The sequence below is a fragment of the Meriones unguiculatus genome, chromosome 14 (assembly GCF_030254825.1).
Source record: "Meriones unguiculatus strain TT.TT164.6M chromosome 14, Bangor_MerUng_6.1, whole genome shotgun sequence".
Taxonomy (NCBI): domain Eukaryota; kingdom Metazoa; phylum Chordata; class Mammalia; order Rodentia; family Muridae; genus Meriones; species Meriones unguiculatus.
Genome location: NC_083361.1, coordinates 53,883,359 through 53,903,900, shown reverse-complemented (window position 1 = coordinate 53,903,900; position 20,542 = coordinate 53,883,359). Strand labels below are relative to the sequence as shown.

Genomic DNA, 20,542 nt, shown 5'->3' with positions numbered 1-20,542 from the left:
TGGTGGCAAGTATTTTCACCCACTGAGACATGTTGCCTGTCATCCTCATTAAATACTAACTTTGGTAACTCAGCAAGTCCCTTTCTCCTGGCTCTGCAGTTGTGTTGCCTCTGCCGTTCTCAGGAAGTGTTTTTCAAAAATCATCCTTACTTCTCTCATGTTTTTATTGTAATAACTAGTCTTCGGAGCAGAGAGGAGGAGAGAATTTCTAAACCTGGGGCTGTCTCAACTCCTGTAAAACATGTAGATGATCATACACCCAAAGCAGTGGAAGAAGTTCCAGCTGAGAAAAGTGAGAAGCAAACACCTACTCTTCCAGGTAAGCATAGCCAAAAAAGCCTTTGCTGTCAGAGCACAGCGGCTGTCAGCATTTCAGAAGATTTTAAAGACACGATTATTGTTGCCAGTGTGAACTTTTTTGTGTATACCTTTTAGCTCCTGTTATGGTAAGAGTATAAATCAGTAACCTTCATGAATGTTTTTATTTTCTAAATATAAATTATTCATGTTTAACAGCTGCTTGTAATAAGTAAGGATATTTGCCAACACTATTCATTAAAGATAAATGTTACAGAGCTGAGGGGTAACAGAGTACTTGCCAAGCTGATAATAGTCCTTAGGTTTATCACAAAGTTGCTGCAAAGATGGCATGGGAGAATATTAGGTTGTCTTCAAAAAATTAGGAGCAAAAGTTATTTTAAATGTTGGAACCGTTTGCTTCTATTGTGTCTGTATTACTCTAGTTGACTAGTGGCAGGAATGTGGCTATTAGACACACATGGTATATACTCACTTATAAGTGGAGATTAGACATATAATATAGGCTAAACATACTAAAATCTATACACCTAAAAAAGCTAAGCAAGAAGGAGGACCCTGGGTAAGATGATCAAATCTCATTCAGAAAGACAAATAGGACGGACTTAGGAAGAGGGAGAAAACAGAGAATAAGACAGGAGCTTACCACAGAGGGCCTCTGAATGACTACCCAGCAGGGTATCAAAGCAGATGCTGAAACTAGATTTTGGGTAGAGTGCAGGGAATCTTATGAAAGAAGGGGGAGATAGAAAGACCTGGAGGGGACAGGAGCGCCACAAAGAGAGCAACAGAACCAAAAAATCTGGTCATGGGGGTCTTTTCTGAGACTGATCCTCCAACCAAGGACCATGCATGGTGATAACCTAGAACTCCTGCACAGATGTAGTCCATGGCAGCTCAGTATCCAAGTGGCTTCCCTAGTAAGGGGAACAGAGGCTGTTTCTAACATGAACTCAGTGGCTGGCTCTTTGATCACCTCTTCCTAAGGGGGGAACAGCCTTCCCAGGCCATAAAGGAAGACAGTGCAGCCAGTCCTGATGAGACCTGATAGGCGAGGGTCAGAGGAAAAAGGAGGAGTACCTCCTCTGTCAGTGGATTTGGGGAGGAACATGGGAGGAGAAGAGGGAGGGGGCTACAGCTGGGATACAAAGTGAATAAAGTGTAATTACTAAAAATAAATAAGTAAAAGAAAATTTTACATAATGAACAATGGTGATGCAGAGAAATGTATAGACTGTTTGATAATTGCTTTTTTGTTACTGTTTTTCTTGTCAGTATCTTGTGTGGCTTACTAAGTCCTTAACAATTTAAATTTTTTTTTCCTTTTTATTTTTTTTGTTTTGTTTTAAGAACCAAAGCCTGTGTATGCTCAAGTTGGACAACCAGATGTAGATTTACCCGTCAGTCCTTCTGATGGTGTTCTGCCTAATTCAAGTCATGAAGATGGAATACTTAGGTAATGCAGTTTCCAAGCCACACTGTCCTTTGTACTTATTAGACATTTCTCAGCATGGGAATTGAAAGCCATGTTCCTATAATATTGTTTGGTGCTTATAGTACTGTGCTTAACAGCAAAGCAGCCTCCCCCGTCTTTTCTTTTTTATTACGACCTTCTCTTACCTAGTTCTTACTTAAGAGTAAAGACTGTTTTCTACTGAGATATCAGAATGTCCACATACTTTCTCTGCCCTGGCATATAGAGGTAAATACTGGTTAGTCAACACCGACATTTGGACTTATGTCTGTTCATTGTGGACCTCCTGTGGCGTGACATGTGCAGAGTCCCTGGCCACAGTGTCATTAGCATGCCTTCGTTGTTTCAGCCAGGAGTATCTGAATGTGCCACCTAGAGGAAAATGATTTCTGACTGAGAAAGCTGTTCTAGAGTTAGTTTGAGAGTCCATACCATTTGTTTATTACTTTATTGGTAGATGTTGTGAGGAAATTTTGAACCACCGTAGTTGCTTCTATCATAAAAAGGACATGATGTGTGAATACTTTACTAAGCACATTTCCGAAGATGCAGTAGACCAAGAACTCTTTCTGCCTTAGTATTTTCTGTCCAAAATAATAATAATAATGATGATGATGATGATGATGATGATGATGATGATGATACCTGGTTTTTTTCCTTAGTACCTAGGGAGAAGCAGATAACTTCAGAAGTAGATGAATATTTTATGAATTTAAAATAGTGGATTTTTAATATTAGTAATGGATGATTAAAAGACAAAAAATGAAAAGACTTAGTCTCAGTGTTCATTGTTAGGATTGCTTGAAATTGTAGTAAGATACCAAAGAACTGCTTCTCCAGAAAGCCTGAAGAGCAGGTGCCAAAGGGGACTTGAACATGTTTGTAGTGTATTAGCTGAACCAGAGTCTTTTGTTCAAATACAGTGAGTAGATTTGAGGGGGAAAAATGGATGGGGTTAGTTAGTTCATGTAGTTGATATAGTACAGATAGTCAGAGTACATACAAAACCTGTCATTTTCCTGAAGCTGTGCTTAGCATTGCTTTTCAAAAGCCAGATTTTATCTGAGTGCAGATCCACTGAGCCACATCTACTTTATGAGGTACTCTGTACTAATCAGGATTAGTGGAGGATTTCCATTTCAAGAAAACGTTTAAAAGATCTGTGTGTCCAGTTTTTTGGTTGAGGGATCCGTGAGATACTTTTGATTTAGTTAAAAAGCAGGACACAACACAACCAAAGGACTTAGAGCATCCATGACATAGGTTATAAACAGTTTCAGGGAGGGGTCAAGGGTGCTACGAGCTCTGACTGAGTACGACTGTCCAACCTGTGGTCTTTTGACGTTTCTGTTTAGCTCATTAGTTTCAGGTAAGAAAACAAGATCACTGGACATAGTGGTACACACCTTTAGTCCCAGCATGTGGGAGACAAAGGCAGGCAGATATCTCTGTGAATTGGAGGTCAGCCTGCTCCACATAGTGAGTTCCAGGACAGCCAAGGCTACAAAGTGAGACTCTGTTTGGGGGGAAGGGAGGAGAAGGAGGGAGGAAGGGAGGGAGGGAGGGAGGGAGGGAGGGAAGGAAGGAAGGAAGGAAGGAAGGAAGGAAGGAAGGAAGGAAGGAAGGAAGGAAGGAAGACCAGATTAATGGTGAATATTTTACAAATTATAAGAGCTATTGAGTTTTTTCAGAAGTACTGGAATTTCTCCCTCAATTCATAATATTCATTTATGTAACTTTATTTTATGATAATTTGATAATTTGTTAATAAATTAAGAGGGAAGGGATGTTTCTGTACTGTATATTCAGAATAGTGAGAGTTAAAAATAGTTCTTAAGGAATGTGGAGAAGACAGTGAGAACTTAAAAGTATAGAGAGCACTTTGCCTAGTATCTTTTCCGCTCAGCTGTTCTTCAAGTTGTGTGCTTACGTGTTTGTTCCCACTTGGGTAATAAAGGGAGGGGTGTGTTTGCATCTGTGTATTTCTTCCTAGGGCAATAAGGGACAGAGATGGATGCAGGGCCAACCAAGAAATGCTCAATAACCTAATGTTCTTACCTCAGAGTTAAAAAGATTTGCAGATTAATGGTACTGCACCGAGCCCACCAGTGACCAAACTTAAATCCACTGTCTTAATTGTAGAGATTAAAACAGATTTTGCTTGTGTATTTCTCATATTAAGAAAATTACTGGACTTTATGCGTAGTTTCTTTTCCTTCCATTAAATAAGAATTCATTTATTCAGTGGGATTGGTCTAGAGAAGTAGGTTTTGGTTTTGTATTTTAGTTATTGAGAATTTACGATAATAATAAGTAGAGAAAACCATTGTTTATACGGAAAATTATAAAACAGTCATACAAAGCATTATTTCTCTGTCAAATTTAGATTTTTCTAATAAATGAGGTCTGTTAAATCTGGTTTAATATTTTATTTAATAAATGAGTGCTGTGTAGGAGACTAGAAATGATGGTCCTTTATTCCATTCTGAATAAAGCTATTGCTGTAGCACCCTGCTGTGACTTTTAACTGTTTGAAATGAAATATCTGTTTTTAACAGGCCCAGCATGAAACTGGTAAAATTCAGAAAAGGAGATAGTGTGGGTTTGCGACTAGCTGGAGGAAATGATGTCGGAATATTTGTAGCTGGCGTTCTAGAAGATAGCCCTGCAGCCAAAGAAGGCTTAGAGGAAGGTGATCAAATTCTCAGGGTATGTCAGTATATCATCTTATGTGGATTTGAAAGTCTTAGATCATCAGATGCCAGGCATAACAGACGTACTGTTGTGATTAGGTTATATTGTATGTACAATCTCATGAACCACCTAAGTTCAGAAGAACTGATTATATCTAGCTTGTGCTAGACTGATCACTCATCATTCTGCCTTTGTTCTTGTTTGCTGCTTCATTATGTTATTACTGATGTTTTATTGAAGTTATTGGTAGTTATAGAACCTATAATGAAAACAAGTTTTAGATCCTTCTACTATCTCCCAAATAGTCTTTTAAAAGTTCAGTTAAACATTTGCAGTGCCAGAGACCACAACTTCCCAGCCAGCACTTTTTGGGGATTGTTTTCCCATGAGAATGAGTAGTCTTCATAGGAATCCTGGCCTCAAGGACCTCTTTATTTCAGATAGTGCCTCAGATCCAGGAGGCTGGATGGGATTTATATCTGGCAAATCTGAAAGCTGCCTGGCTTTCCACCTTTAAACCCAAAAGAAAGGTGATCATTGACAAAAGCTAGGAGAGCTTGGGCTAGATGTGATCTACTTCTTGTACTTTTTTTCTTCTCTCCCTTCCCTTGGCAGTGTTGCCTAGCAGTGGTAGTGTCTTTCGCTTCTTTTTAGCGTATCCAAATGTTTATATGCATTTGATTTCTGGTAGGTAAATTCTGTCCCATTTTAAAATCAAACATCAATCTATCCAGTGTGGGTTGTGCACTTACTGTTTTTCTATCTGCTCTTTTCATTGCCTTCATTCTGATCTCTTTCTGCTTTTAGCCTTCTTCCTCCCTGTGCTTAGCTGAATCTCTTACCTGCTCTGCAGTCTTGCAACTTTGTCCATCTCTTCCTTTTCCCTCCCCTCTGGTTCTTCAGAGTCTCATTTCTCCCCTTCGCTGTTGACTACTTTAAGGGGTGATTGAGTTCCTGCCTTCCTTGTTTCTTGTTTTTGTGTTTTAAACAGTATGACCATGTAGTCTGGCTTTATCTACTACTGAATCTGAGTTTTCATAGTCTTCACTGAGCAGTGGCAACTTCACCTCACAGTTTCTATCATCTTACCAGCATTTGCCTGTTAATCCTCGAAGGCTTTCTCCTTAAGATTCTATCATATGAGCACTGCTCCTGCTGCCTTGACTTCTGCAATCTGGGAGAGTGTATCAGTGTTCCCTGTACCGCAGTTGCTAGTCTTCATCTCAGAAGCCCACAGCCAGAATCTATTTACCTTGAGCAGTTTGCTGTACTTGGGCGCTAACTCTATGGCCACATTGATCTAATCGTCCTTTTTCTTCAAACTTAAGTGTGTGAAACAGTCCTGGCACCATTTCTGACTTAGCAGTATCTCTCTGACATTTTATTAGGTTCCTCCTGATAATACTTCACTTGAGCTCAGTTCACTTACATAGCATTTGATTACAACATGATTATAATGCTGACCATGTTTGAAATTATAGCACTTTCTTACCTTCCTCATGATCCTGTTTTGAGGTAATCAGGTAAACCTTTAAAAGCAGCTTCTTAGTAGCTCACTTTTGATTTTACATGACAGTAAGTAGTGCATTTTGATTATTGTCTCTTGGCCTTTTTGTTACTGTTTTTATTAATGGAGAAAAATGTCCCAAAGATAGCAGGAGAAAATCCCCACTTCATTGTAATCTTGCACATTTACTGGTGACAGTTGGATAGATTTCACTTCAACTTCATTTTCGAACTTGGGACTTGACTGATATAAACTGACTTGAAACAGAGCCTTAACACAGGTTTGACATTACAGGACCACCATAATGCATATACTGTCTTTTTGTTGTTTTTTGTGTCTATCATTTCTTTTTCAGTAATTAGTAAAAAAGTTAGGTTGTATGGAACCCATATAGAATGAATATGGAATTTTAAATCTAGAGATTTCACAGTAGTAAATACATATTGTCATTTTGGGTCTAAGTTACATATTTTCGTAACAGATTTATTATTAACGTTAGGTTATATTATAACTACTCAGAATTTACATTTTTATTCACCTTATTTTGTAACTGCTTATTTTAAATTAGAGAATATTCTCCAAAGTAAAAACAAAAAAAAAACTTCCCTATTAAATATGTAGTATTGTGAAATTAAACTCCAAAAATACTTGTTTTCTAATAAATAAAATCAGCTACTATAAGTTTGTAAATTTTTTATTTTAATAGGTGAACAATGTAGATTTCACAAATATCATAAGAGAAGAAGCTGTCCTTTTCCTCCTTGACCTTCCTAAAGGTGAAGAAGTGACCATATTGGCTCAGAAGAAGAAGGATGGTGAGATACTGTCTGAAATGGAGAGAGTTGACCTGTAGGAGTTGGAGGCCTTTCGTAGGGATTGGTTCGGTTGTTCAAAGTAAATCAGGGTCAGGTGTGGTAACACACCCATAGTTCCAGCACTCAGGAGCCTGCCACAAGAGGATCACAAGTTCAAAGCCAGGCATGATGATTTCCCTCAGAAAAGAAGTTCAACCTGGCATGATGACTTAGGCATTTTATCTCCCTACTTGCTAGGCAGAGGTAGGTGATTCAGAGATCTGTGATTCAAGGCCAGCCTGGTCTACATAGCAAGTTCCAGGACAGCCAAGGCTACATGGTGAGACCTTGTCTCAACAAAATGAACCGTTAAAAAATGTAGTTCAAAATAAATCATTTCAATTTGAGTAATGATTGACTTTATTAATCTGAGTTAATTTTATTTACTTAAGGTTCTACAGTCTTATATTATGCTCCTTAACAGAGCAAGATAAATATGACTAGTGTTTATGGCATTATGATTTAAGTCAAGTGCCAGCCAATCACTTATTAAGTCATAGACAGATATTTGTTTTATTAACTCTTGGAATTTTGTAAAAAGATACGTGGATAGTGTCAAAATTTTGTATTGGTATTTCCTAAGCAATATATAGAATTGTTAATATCATTTTAAAGAATATGTAATTTGTCTTTCTGATATTTTTTATTGAAAATTGAAGTTTTGGGTGTTTTTTTTTGTTTGTTTGTTTGTTTTGTTTTGTTTGTTTGAGGCTGTTGATATTTTGAGCCAAATACTCTTGTTCTGGGGCCACCTGCTAGTTGTTTGATGTTTAAGAATGTTTCCTATCTACTCAGTGGTTGAGAAGCTGTTGTACATTCCCCTCCCTGCTCCAACACACTCCCATTTTTCATTTGTTCTTGTGTTGTATGTTTGTTTTTGAGGTGGGTGTTTCATGTGGCCCAAGTAGCCTGGAAATTCCCGTGTTGAAGAGGTTGATCTTGAATACCTGGTCCTCCTGTCTCCCTCCGCAGTGCTGGGGTACAGGAATGAACCACCACACAGCCTAGCATGCTCAGTTGGAACAGTCAAAGGTTTTTGGAAGAGTTGGGGAACAAAATTGTTCTTTAGAGCATTTGCAGTTCAATTAGATACTATAACAGGAAGCAGAATTTCATCTTTTTCTGCATCATTTCATCATGTGCCGAGTGGTGGTACTGAGTTATCATTTTATGAGGTAATGTTGAAGAGCAATGAGATGGAGTAATCCCAGACACACAGTGACACTGAACATTGACTGGTACCATATGTTGATGTGGGCATTAGCAGGGGCATCTTCACATAATAGCATCTCTGCAGATTAACTTTTTTATCCCAGTAGGTATTGATTAATGTGTTTATTTTGATTCCTTAGTTTATCGCCGCATCGTAGAATCAGATGTAGGAGATTCATTCTATATTAGAACTCATTTTGAATATGAAAAGGAATCTCCCTATGGACTTAGTTTTAACAAAGGAGAGGTGTTTCGTGTGGTGGATACCTTGTACAATGGAAAGCTGGGTTCTTGGCTTGCCATTCGAATCGGCAAAAATCACAAGGAGGTAGAACGAGGCATCATCCCCAATAAGAACAGGTATGAACACTTGGAAACTCCTTATACTGTGAACTAAATAAGTGACCATAGACAGTTTCGGTCTCATTGAAGGATCTGGGGAATACAAACTTGTGTTTTTCATTGTGTTCACTCATTGCAGCCATAACTGACTTAATCACTTTATACAACTATTCTATTAAAACTGTTGAGTAAACTGCATGTCAGTTTTGACTTTCTGTTTCATTTCATTGTTTTTTCCTTGTTGCCTTTTAAATATTCTTGTTTATTTTTTTATTTTATTTTATTTTTTTTCTTCAATAGAGCTGAGCAGTTAGCCAGTGTGCAGTACACACTTCCAAAGACAGCAGGCGGTGATAGGGCAGACTTCTGGAGGTTTCGAGGCCTTCGCAGCTCCAAGAGAAATCTCCGAAAAAGCAGAGAGGACTTGTCGGCTCAGCCAGTTCAGACAAAGTTCCCAGCTTACGAAAGGGTTGTTCTTCGAGAAGGTACTTTTATTTCTTATAGCTTAGTGTATATCTTTTCATGGTATTGTGTTTGAGAAAGTGGAAGTTACAAACAATGTCATCTTTTTTCTTTTTTTCTCTCCATTAAAATCTCTCCAGCTGGATTCCTAAGACCTGTAACCATATTTGGACCAATAGCTGATGTTGCTAGAGAAAAGTTGGCAAGAGAAGAGCCAGATATTTATCAGATTGCAAGTGAGTAGATACAGGCTAAGCACTGACCTTATTAGACAAAGGTCCAGCACTGATTTTCAGTAGACACAGACTCAGCACTGACCTTCCATGGGCTTCAGGATCTTTCTTTCTTTGTCTGATTCCCAAAAGTGGATTGTTTGACCAGTCTCATAAAAATAGAGCTTTTGTGGAGGGAAGGCAGACCGATTGTGTCTTTGTTCTACCAGTTCCCTGTACTAAAAACAATCACCATTTTTGAAGTTGTTGCTTTATGTGAAAACTGCCCAGCTCTGTGATGTTGTCAGACCTTTGCAGTAACACTGAGGAAAGATCCAAGTACTGTTTTTGAACTTGAGCAGCCTGAATCTTAGTAATTATTTTTGATCATCACTAATGAATGGCACGCATGGCCTTCATCTCAACCTTTTCTGACTAATGTGTGATTTTTAATAACTCAGCTACAGAAATGTGTAGACAGAGTGATGAACTGTGCCAGTGCTGGCAGCGTTTCTACTGCAGACTTCACAGGAAGGTGGCAGTGCTCTGTACACCAGTGCATGCTGGTTCTTCCTCTTACTATTATGGTAGTTTAAATATACAGACTCCGTCATAACCACTTGGCATGCTTTAAATGACACATGAAAACTTACCCTGAGGGTTTTTTTGTTTTTGTATTTCACTCTCCTTGTGAAAGTTAAAAAATAATTTTGACATGTTGTCACCACTCATAATTTTACCTCATAATTTCTTCTCTTGTATATTTTGAAAATTTTGATTTTTGTAATATTGTAAAGGTTTTGTTTTCCCCTTAATAAGATGTTTTTGTTAAAGTATCTTTTATTCCCCTGAAGTCATTTTAGTCTTACAGGTTTACTGCCTCCATCAGCTAAAATAGGCCTAGAATGTTTTCAGCCTCTGAGACTTACTTCAAAATAAGCTTACCTTTTCTAGTTCTTTCTGAACTCTGGCTGGTTGGTTCAACTCAGCTGTTCTAGCTCAAACTCCTCTCCCAGATAACTGATTCCATCTGGCTTCTGTTTTGGCCTCTTGACTCAAGTGCTTTGTTTGGCCTCAAACAAACTCTAGTAATTTGTTCTAATCTTCTGGCTCTTTCTCATTCTCTGGCTCATTCTGTCTTCACCTGTGTTTAGCTTGTCTTGTTTCTGCCTGTCTCTGTAAAACTCTTCTGGTAAAACTGCCTCTGAATTCCAGAAACTGAACTGCTAGGAACTCGGCTGCACTGCACTAACTCTCAACCTCCTGACTCAACTGAACTGCCTGACCAGAGCTTACTAGAACTCAGAGATCTGTGTGCCTCTTTGTCTCCTGGGGTTAAAGGCATGTCTGTATTCTAGCTGGATCCCACAGACCAAGAAGGTCTTTGGATGTGATCTCTTGCCAGAGCAGCCATGTTCTGAATTAAAATTCCTTTACATGTTTTTTAAAATTGTTTTTCTCACACCTTATGATTTGACTACTTGTTCTTTTGTATAGTTTCTGCCTTGTTTATCACTGGCTTATTTATGCAAGAATATAGCTTTTCCCATATTTAATGATGGTTTTCTTATAGGAAGGAAGAAACCATAGAATGTGAACACATTGTGTCTGTTAATTGTGTGGGTAGCACTGCTGTAAGAAGATTGTGCCCATTTGTTTGTTAGGAGACTCATTAACATTTTGAAATATACAGTATTAGAGTAAACACGTTATTTTTTTTTTATTATTGCCTCTAGTTTGGTTTTGGTGAAATTTAATGAAGATGTTTATTTTTTAAAAATCAGGAGATTTTTGCGTACAAGTGATAATAAAATTTGAACAGATTTAAAAATTTTCCTCAGGCCGGAGAGATGGCTCAGAGGTTAAGAGCACTGACTGTTCTCTTCCAAAGGTCCTGAGTTCAATTCCCAGCAATCACATTTTGGCTCACAACCACTATGATCTGGTGCCCTCCTCTGACATGCAGGCACATATGCAGGCAAAACACTGTGTACGTAATAAATAAATCTTTAAAAAGTTTCCCCCGCTTCTCTTTTTTAGAAGTCTTTGTTATCGTATAGCAGATAGCATGCCATCTGAAACACCAAGTTTGTAGGTTTTTAAATTGAGGGAAAGCAGATGTGAAGATTGCCAAAACTGCCAAAACTTAGCTTTAACAGAGGGGACATTGGTGTGCTCAGGGTATGCCACAGCCACACATGAGACTTCATATAGCCTAGTTATAAATAATTTTTTGAGTGAAAGTCCCAGCTGATTTCTCTTCTTGGTCCTGCCCTTCTGTGCCGCTTTTCTGGTAGTCCCAACTCTGACATTACTTGTTCCTTGGGGGCCTCTGTTCCTTTCATCTTTCTGTCTTTTCTGATCTGAAACACCAGAGCCTCTTCCCTTCCCTTCACACTTCTGTTTGTGCCATGAACATCACTGTTCTCCTTAGTGAAGAAGTCAAGTAAAGTGTGCTGTTGCATTAGACATACTATGTATCAGGGAAGGCCATCAAGGTGTCACCAAGGCTGCCGCACACTTTCATCTCCAGCTCCTCAGAGCTTCAGTGCTTACCGTTCTGGTAATATAAGTTGGGTATCTGACTGGAAATCCCCAGGCCTTTTGCTGCAGCACTGTTGCTGATCTCAGCCCATCGTGGCTGACTGGTTCCCTGTGGTCAGTGTGCCACACAAAGGAAACCATAGTTTTGTGTCACTCTGGAGGATGGTGTCCTTTCCTCAAAGAAAAAAAGCATTCTTAATCTTGGGAATTTTTTGGACCCATCTTTTCTAAGAATATTAATGGAGTTGAGGGAACATTGAAGAAAAAGTAAATATATTAAAACTTAGCTTTAAAAAAAAAGTTTATATGTTTTATTTGTAGCAAACAAGACTTTATTGTAATTTTACTTTCCTGGCCTTAATGAGAACAAACACATCAGTGCAATTTTTAAAACTTTATCTCATGCTACGTGATGTATTTATCACATTTGATAATTTTCCCTTACCCATTGCTTTTTTTTTTTTTCCATTGTGACTTTTTTAAGAGTACCACAAAATATTTATTTTGATTACCAAAGTTCTTGGTTTTACTCCCAAAGCAAGTGCCTCACTTGCCTTTTCTTAATCCTGGTTCTGTTGGGAAATATGTTGTCTGACTTAGTATAGGTATGTCTTTCAGGGGTCAAGGGTTAGGGAGTAGATGCTAGCTACCTCCTTTAGAGATTTCCACCTCTGGGATGAAAACATTTTTGGTTTTTACAATAGATGAATAAGGGCTTTTCTTGATGACTTACTACTGACCTCTAGTGGATAGAATCCACACTGCTAAACATGCTACAGTTCCACAGCCAGGTGTTACTCCAGCACGTCTGTAGCCCACTATTTGAGAATTTCTGATCTAACCAGTGGAAATACATTGTTTTGTTTTTGTCCTGTCTTTGTGAATAGAAAGTGAACCACGAGATGCTGGAACTGACCATCGTAGCTCTGGCATTATTCGCCTTCATACAATAAAGCAAATCATAGATCAAGTAAGTTACAAGTTGACCTATTCTTTATAAAAACAAAATAGAGCTTATGTTTTTTTAATGAGATCTAATATGTAACAAAGGGAAAATTCTCCAACATTATAACTGGTGTAGCCTAAGAAAATTAAGCCCTTATAGTATAAAAGCCATTTATAATACTTTGAAGAAGATAGTTATGATCAACATCAGAAATAATGTTTGGATGTAATTAGTGGTTTGTTATAGCAATGCAATTCAGAGTGTCCATATATATGAAAGGAGATGTCAGGAACATGTTGCTGCACCGGCTTTACAGACCGAAAATAACTGATGAAGAGTTTTTAAAATTGGGCTGGAAAGTTTGATTACAAATTTTTTAAGGATTTATTTATTTATTTGATGTTTATGAGTGCGCTATCTGAGTGCCTGGGTGCCAGAAGAGGGCCTCAGATCATGTTACAGATGGCTGTGAGCCACCGTGTGGTTTCTGAGAATTGAACTCAGTACCTCTGGAAAAGGAGGTACCTAACCACTCAGCCATCTCTCCAGCCCTTGATTAGAAAGTTGTAATCAATGCTCCTGAGACATAGCAATCACAGGGCTTGACTAACACTGAAGAATAGCAGAGGCTTAGGTTTTAAAAAAGAGAATGAGCTTTAATGGTGCCTTGTATCTTTGTATGTATTCCTTCCTGTCTCTAGGACAAACATGCTTTATTAGATGTAACACCAAATGCAGTGGATCGTCTTAATTATGCCCAGTGGTATCCAATTGTTGTGTTCCTTAACCCTGACTCTAAGCAAGGTGTGAAAACAATGAGGATGAGGTTATGTCCAGAGTCTCGGAAAAGTGCCAGGAAACTATATGAACGATCTCATAAACTTCGTAAAAATAATCACCATCTTTTTACAAGTGAGTATATTGAAAGTCTTTCGGCTTAAAATGTTCAGGTGATAATAATATACAGAAGTAAGAGGTTATATTGTTCAAATGCTATAGCTTTTATGGTCTAGCCTGGAGAACTTACTGTTGATTTAAAAGATAAAAATGGCTGAAAGGAAAAGTGTAATGAATGTCAAAATAGAAATTTGAAATACTTGTATTCTCTAGTACCATCTCCTTAGACTGATAGTGGACAGGGTTGTATGTTTTCTCCTTACTCATGGCAGTGGTCTAACCATAAAACTACATTGTTCATTCATTTTTAGCTACAATTAATTTAAACTCAATGAATGATGGTTGGTACGGTGCCCTGAAAGAAGCCATTCAACAGCAACAGAACCAGCTGGTGTGGGTCTCTGAGGGGAAGGTATGGAGTCTCCTACTACTTTTTACACTCACTGAAGTAACATGACTAATTAAAAATGCCTTTGAGTTACCATTTTTCTTCTTATTAGATTAATATTTTCAAGAAATTTTGGAAAAGCTTTTATAATGCTTTTATCATTGGTATGTAGTGGTTATAAAGTTGAAAGTTTGCTGTATTTCCTCAACTAAATTACTGGTCTAGCGAATTATCTGTTAAAGAATTCTCAGATTACACTAAAAACTAATTTTGACTCTGTCCCTATCTGCCTGGGAGAGCGCTTTAAACTTGGCTTCAGTTTCCTCCCCAGGGTAGAGGGATTTGTGGCCTCAGAAGTTTCTGTAAAGTAGTGTGTGGAAAACACTGCCCTCCATGGCCCTCCTGAGTGTTGCAGGACTCACTAGTCCACTAAAGCTCCAGGAAACATTGAATCTGTGCCCTTACATTTTACCTTAGGAGTTCCCTCAGCTTACTGGATAACAATAAAAAACTAGTAATTTTTCTCTGGCTTTGGTGTTTGGTTTTACATATACCCAAATAACTAGTGGTAAAGTGGCTGCTTTCTGGTGTCAGCCTGGTTTATAGCAGTCTTTGATGGGAAAGCTCTGTTTGTTAGACAGGTAATTGTTTTTCAAGGTACACTATTGAAGGAATCCTTGTTTTTAATGTCTCTACCCTCATCAGATCCATGTGGCTGTTAGGCAATATTGAGAGTCCCTCCGGGTTTTTTGCTTGTTTTTAGCTTTTTTATATTGCCTTGTTTGTTTCAGTTTTGTGTTTTGCCCCTGCATGGCCCCTCCCTTCTTGTGCCTGGCTATTGTGCAGATGCTCTAGCAATGCATGCCGCATGCTTAGTGAGTTCCCTATCCAGAAACTTGTGACCTCTGCAAGAAAAACTGTTTAAACATTTACAGCTAGAGGAAACATCACTGGTCTGTAATAAAGCGCAAGAGAATTGTAGTTGTTCTCGTTGTGTACCAGCTTGGGAGATGGACTGTACAGATGAGATAATAGACCACTCTGAATAACTCACATGTCAGCTTGGACACCAGGAAAATCAAGGTGGAAAACCTCACTACACCAATTTACAAGGTTTACTTTACCAACATACAAGGTTTACTTTTGTGGCATTTGATAGAAGGATTGCCTTTTTTAGGCTAATCATCTGCAACTACATAATTCTCCTACTACCCTTTGCCAAGTGGAATGTTGACAGCCTTCACTCTGAACTGAATTCTTAATATTAGTCTAAATTTATCCCCCAAATATACAATTACACATACCTGCCTGCAAGTTTATCTGTAAATCTTAATTTTCTACAAATTCTCCTTATAATACTTTTGTATACTTAATTTGGTTTGTTTTAAAGGATTACCACAGCCTTTTATGTAAGGAAAGATGGAGTATTTAATATTGCTGAGTTTGATGCATTTTGTAAATCAGACAAGTTACTACAGCTTAATAAATCAGACTTGGTTTCTCTTGCTGCCCCTTCCATCCAAGTATGTTTTATCAGAATGGATAGATTGTTGGAGAAAAGAATTTTTTTCATTTTCACCAACTTTTGTGAAGTAAGCATTTGACTTAGTTTCCACATAGTTACTTTTTTAAGGTCTGACATACTCTTATTTTCTTTGTGAAATCAAGAAATGTCATCCTGAGTGTTTCTTAATATTAAGACAACATTTCCTACTTCAAAACAACCTATGGCTCTTGCTCACTTCTGTGTTTCAAGAAGCTAGATACATTATTGGATGCTGTATTCTTCTGCAAGCCTTAACTCCTTCCCAGCAAGTTAGAGATCAGAATAGATGGTAAGAAGACTTCTCTTCAGCAGAGGCCATTATAGAAATTAGAGAACAGTGGGAGAGATTCCCCTGTAACCGAGCATAGCCCTGGGGTTCTCTGCTGCTAGCCTGGTATAGCCTACCCTCGTCTTACCAGGGACGGTGTCTGAGCCTCTCACTGAAGCAAGTAAGAACATGAAAAGCACTATTGAAATCTGGCTCCCAAGAACCATGCTTTTGGCACAGGAGACTCAGAGCTGCACCACAGCTGCTAGTTACTACTAGTGCATCTGCCTAGAGAGTGAGCCTCAACATTCCTCACGTAGTAGTCCATGCTGTAATGGAAGATGTCCTTGTGAGATCAGGGTTCTAGTTCCATCACTTCTCATGTCAGATCTTCAGAGACTGCTCTGTTTAACTCAAGTACTAGTTTCAGACTGGGGTCCAGTTACAGTCTGCTGATTACAGCCCGTAGTTCCCTTTCCCTCGTGTACTTCTCTCATTTTCTTTCTGATCTGAAGCTCATCGCCGTAGACTGTCAGGAATTAACTCAAGTCTTAATTGCTTGCAGAAGAAAAAACATAACCACATATTCCTTTTTCATCCATTTGTTATTGCGTCTGTAAAAAATAAAAAAGAACGTCTTCTTAATTGAGATAGCCACTTTGCAGGTGATGGCTTTCTGTTATTTCATAAAAGCTTTAAGAACCAAATGCCAATTTAAAAAAAAAAAAATCTGTATCTTAGCTATAAACACAGTATTTCTTACTCAGCTTACTGTGGGATTTATTTTCATAGTTGTTCTCACAAGTGCTATTCTGTAGTGTGCCCTTGTTTGTGTGAGCTTGTTTGAATAGTGTTCTCTTCTTCGCCTTGCTTTTGGATGAAAAGCTAGTGGCTAGCTTTACAATCGTGTGTCCTGCCAGAGCTCCTTTCTGTTCTCTGTGGCTGGGCCCTAGTTTTGTCCTGGATAGTCAGTCACTGTTGATTCATCCAAACCCTTTCTATCTCAGGGGATGCTACGTGTATCTGCATGTGTGCTTGTACAGTCTTCTTGACCTTTCCTCATCAGAAACTTCAAGAAATAGACATGATTTCTCCAACGAACAATATTCTTTTCAATCTTTCTTGTAAAATAAAGGCCATCTCTTAAAGAACTACTGAATAAAATTATTAATTTACTTTTATTTGACCCAGGCGGATGGTGCTACAAGTGATGACCTTGATTTGCATGATGATCGTCTGTCCTACCTGTCAGCCCCAGGTAGTGAGTACTCAATGTATAGCACGGACAGTAGACACACTTCTGACTATGAAGACACAGATACAGAAGGCGGGGCCTACACTGATCAAGAACTAGATGAAACTCTTAATGATGAGGTGGGGACTCCACCGGAGTCTGCCATTACACGGTCCTCAGAGCCTGTAAGAGAGGATTCCTCTGGAATGCATCATGAAAACCAAACATATCCTCCTTACTCACCACAAGCGCAGCCACAAGCTATTCATAGAATAGACTCCCCTGGACTTAAGACAGCCTCTCAACAGGTAAGCAGCAAGCATTCGGCGCTTAGAGTTAGAGGTGCATTATGAAGTTTGAGAGTGTGGTGATAAGTTAAAGAATATACCTTTTCTTCCTCAGATTACAACCTAATCTTTAATTTCAGATTGAGAGGACCAAGGGCTTTATTCTGAGTTTTCTGCGTTCATCTTACACAGCATTATACTGAAATTTTCAATAAAAATATAGCACACAAGGTCATAGCTAACATTGCTAATTAGCACACTTAATGTCTACCAATCACTATAAATTAAGCATGAAGTTAGTAATAGATACAAACACTATATTTAAAATATTTTAAACACTTCACAGAAAGCAGAAGCCTCATCTCCAGTCCCTTACCTTTCGCCTGAAACAAACCCAGCATCATCAGCCTCTGCAGTTAATCATAATATAAATTTAACTCATGTCAACCTGGAGGAGCCCACCCCAGCTCCTCCCTCCTCGCACGCATCACAAGCTGATTCTTTAGGAGCACCAAGTACTGAGACAGCTCACATAAAGTTCAGAGATCAAGGACCATCACTGTCGCCGCATGTAGATCCAGCCAAGGTACCTGTGCTGCAGTGTTGCCCTGATTTGTTGCTCTCCATCAACCTGGCACATGATTATTACTGCTTCGCCCTTTAAGTTTTCCTTCTGCCTTTTATTTTTTTAAAACTGGGCTTGTGCACTGTAGTGCTTTTCTGACAAGACAAATCATTTCAGTTTTGTAGTTTGCATGGCTTCCAATGGTATATTGATTATTTGTGTGACCAAGCCTTTTAAAATTTGTGCTTCAGTAATTATTATTGCTTTTAATTTTGATTTTAATAGCTCCTAGACTCCTTTAATATATAGTTCAGATTCATCATAACATTTTTTGTTTATATAAATTACAGTGTTCATACATTTTTTGTGATTTTTATCTTCAGTGTCAAAATCAAATAGAATCAGTCATTCAATAAATTAATTTTCTACTAAATGAATAATTGTCTTTAGCTTCCTTTTCGTTGGTACAACTAAAGCATAAACACTCCTACCTGCATTATAAATTCTGAGCTTCCACTTGAGCTAGCTCTTTCCACTAATCTGCTGTGTCCCCATTAGAAATGGCAGAGCATACCATTCTGCATTTTAAAATTATAACTTAATATTTGTCATGGCCTAATAAAATAGAATGGAATTAAAAACAAGCCTTTGACCTCAAATGTGGGTTTGTTTGTTTTTTTGTTTTTTTTTTTTTTTTGGTTTTTTGTTTTTGCTTTTTTTTTTTTTTTTTTAATGCAGGTGTATAGGAAGGAGCCATATCCTGAAGAAATGATGAGACAAAACAATATTTTAAAACAACCAGCTCTTGTTCATCCAGGGCAGAGGCCAGATAAAGAGCCAAATCTAGCCTATGAACCCCAACTTACATATGTAGAAAAACAAGCCAGTAGAGACCTTGAGCAGCCTGCTTACAGGTATGACTCCTCAAGCTACACAGACCAGTTTTCTCGAAACTATGACCATCGCCTGCGATATGAAGACCGAATCCCCACCTATGAAGACCAGTGGTCATATTACGATGACAAACAGCCCTACCAACCCCGGCCTCCTTTTGACAGTCAGCATTCTCGAGACCTGGACTCCAGACAGCATCCTGAAGAGGCTTTAGAACGAAGTTATTTCCCACGTTTTGAAGAGCCAGCTTCTCTGTCATATGACAGTAGACCACGCTACGAACAGCTGCCTCGAACCTCTACCCTCCGACATGAAGAGCAGCCAACCCCTGCTTATGAGGTGCACAACAGGTACAGGCCAGAAGCACAGCCCTACTCTTCAGCAGGTCCTAAGTCATCCGAGCCCAAGCAGTACTTTGACCAGTACCCACGAAGTTATGAGCAAGTGCCGCCACAGGGATTTCCCTCCAAAGCAGGACATTACGAGCCTCTCCACGGTGCTGCCGTTGTTCCTCCTCTGATACCTTCCTCTCAACATAAGCCAGAAGTTCTGCCCTCAGCTACCAAACCGCCGCCTCCACCCCCAGTGCTGACTGAAGAAGAGGAGGATCCAGCAATGAAACCACAGTCTGTGCTCACCAGAGTCAAAATGTTTGAAAACAAAAGATCTGCGTCCCTGGATAACAAGAAAGATGTAAGTGGCACTGCCAGCGTTAAGGCAAAAAGGCGGTGTGTTTTTTAGCCTGAGTCTAGAGACAGTAGTGAGCTTCAGACATTTCTGAGCCTCCCGCTTCTTCCAGTGATACCTTCCTTGCTAACAATCTCTTTCTTGTTCTCTGCAGCCTCCAGAAGTAGCATCTAAACCTCCAAGTGTTTCCCTCACTGGTCCTAAACCTGTTCCTCAGAATCAGTTTAGTGAGCACGACAAAACACTGTACAGGTAGGTGTGCTCCACACCATGAATCCAAACAGGAAATTTGTTTCTTAGAGAGACAGATCACTCTTTAGTGAAGTTGAGGTGTGAGGAGGAAGAGAGGAGCGTAATTCCTCATGGTAAGCAGCCAGCTTTCCTGGTGAACCCTGACCACAGGAAGAGAGCTCTCATGTGCGTCTGTGACAAAGCCTCACTAAACGTTTTTGGAAAAGTTAGGTTGTTTTGTTTTTAAAACAAATGGTTGAAACAAAAGTTTTGTTTTGGTTTTTTCAAGACAGGGTTTCTGTGTAGCCTTGGCTGTCCTAGATTCACTTTGGCTGGCCTCAAACTCACAGTGATCTGCCTGCTTCTGCCTCACTGAGTGATGGGATAACAGGCATTGTACCACTGTGCCCAGCTGAAACAAAAGTTTTGAAGTCATATGTTTTCTCCATTTTGAGTAGGTTCAGAATATGAACTGTTTGTAGAAGTGAAAACAAACTCAGATTTACTTATATCACTAAAATAAATTACTTATTTAGGAAGCATGTGGTATAGTTCTTGACGTTGTGTTAACCACATCACAACAGCTAACACTGCTGTTTTCCTGTATTACAATACAAAGAGAGCTGCTAAGATTGGGGCTTCAGGGTTGCTAGTATACAGGGTATGTTAGAGTAGAGAAGTGTGGACACCCCCCACCCCCGCTCTTTGTCCTATGCTCTCAACCATGCCCCAAAGTGACAGATTGGGCAAAAACTCATTTGTTGCATTTACTGAAGGAACTACTGGCTAACTTGTTCCATGACTTGTTTATTTCCTTGCTCTCTCCTGTAGGATTTTGGACAGATTGGGCTGTTTGCTTCTAATGAGACTTCATTTATTGGTCCTACATTAAAGTTTTTAAAAATCCCTTTTATTTCATATTTTTAAAAGTCACTCTTTTTGTCACTGATACGTTGATAGAGCTCTCCAGTAACTTCATT

General features: G+C 38.9%; 1 protein-coding gene across 9 annotated transcripts in view; it reads left to right on the top strand.

The window, feature by feature from the left end:
• The window catches only part of Tjp1 (tight junction protein 1), a 241,628-nt gene that overhangs the window by 205,312 nt on the left and 15,774 nt on the right, over window positions 1–20,542 (top strand). For 4 of the 9 annotated variants that reach the window (XM_060367285.1, XM_060367284.1, XM_060367283.1 and 1 more), the window contains 14 exons: window positions 180–319; window positions 1,669–1,774; window positions 4,351–4,501; window positions 6,700–6,808; window positions 8,200–8,419; window positions 8,702–8,886; window positions 9,004–9,099; window positions 12,507–12,589; window positions 13,267–13,477; window positions 13,774–13,874; window positions 16,856–17,206; window positions 17,532–17,771; window positions 18,489–19,337; window positions 19,486–19,583. In XM_060367285.1, the coding sequence (XP_060223268.1) occupies window positions 180–319; window positions 1,669–1,774; window positions 4,351–4,501; window positions 6,700–6,808; window positions 8,200–8,419; window positions 8,702–8,886; window positions 9,004–9,099; window positions 12,507–12,589; window positions 13,267–13,477; window positions 13,774–13,874; window positions 16,856–17,206; window positions 17,532–17,771; window positions 18,489–19,337; window positions 19,486–19,583 (2,940 nt within the window). Of the gene's footprint in view, window positions 1–179; window positions 320–1,668; window positions 1,775–4,350; window positions 4,502–6,699; window positions 6,809–8,199; window positions 8,420–8,701; window positions 8,887–9,003; window positions 9,100–12,506; window positions 12,590–13,266; window positions 13,478–13,773; window positions 13,875–16,855; window positions 17,207–17,531; window positions 17,772–18,482; window positions 19,338–19,485; window positions 19,584–20,542 lie in introns of those variants that run through there. The other 5 variants (XM_060367288.1, XM_060367287.1, XM_060367286.1 and 2 more) reach the window with 2 other exon arrangements.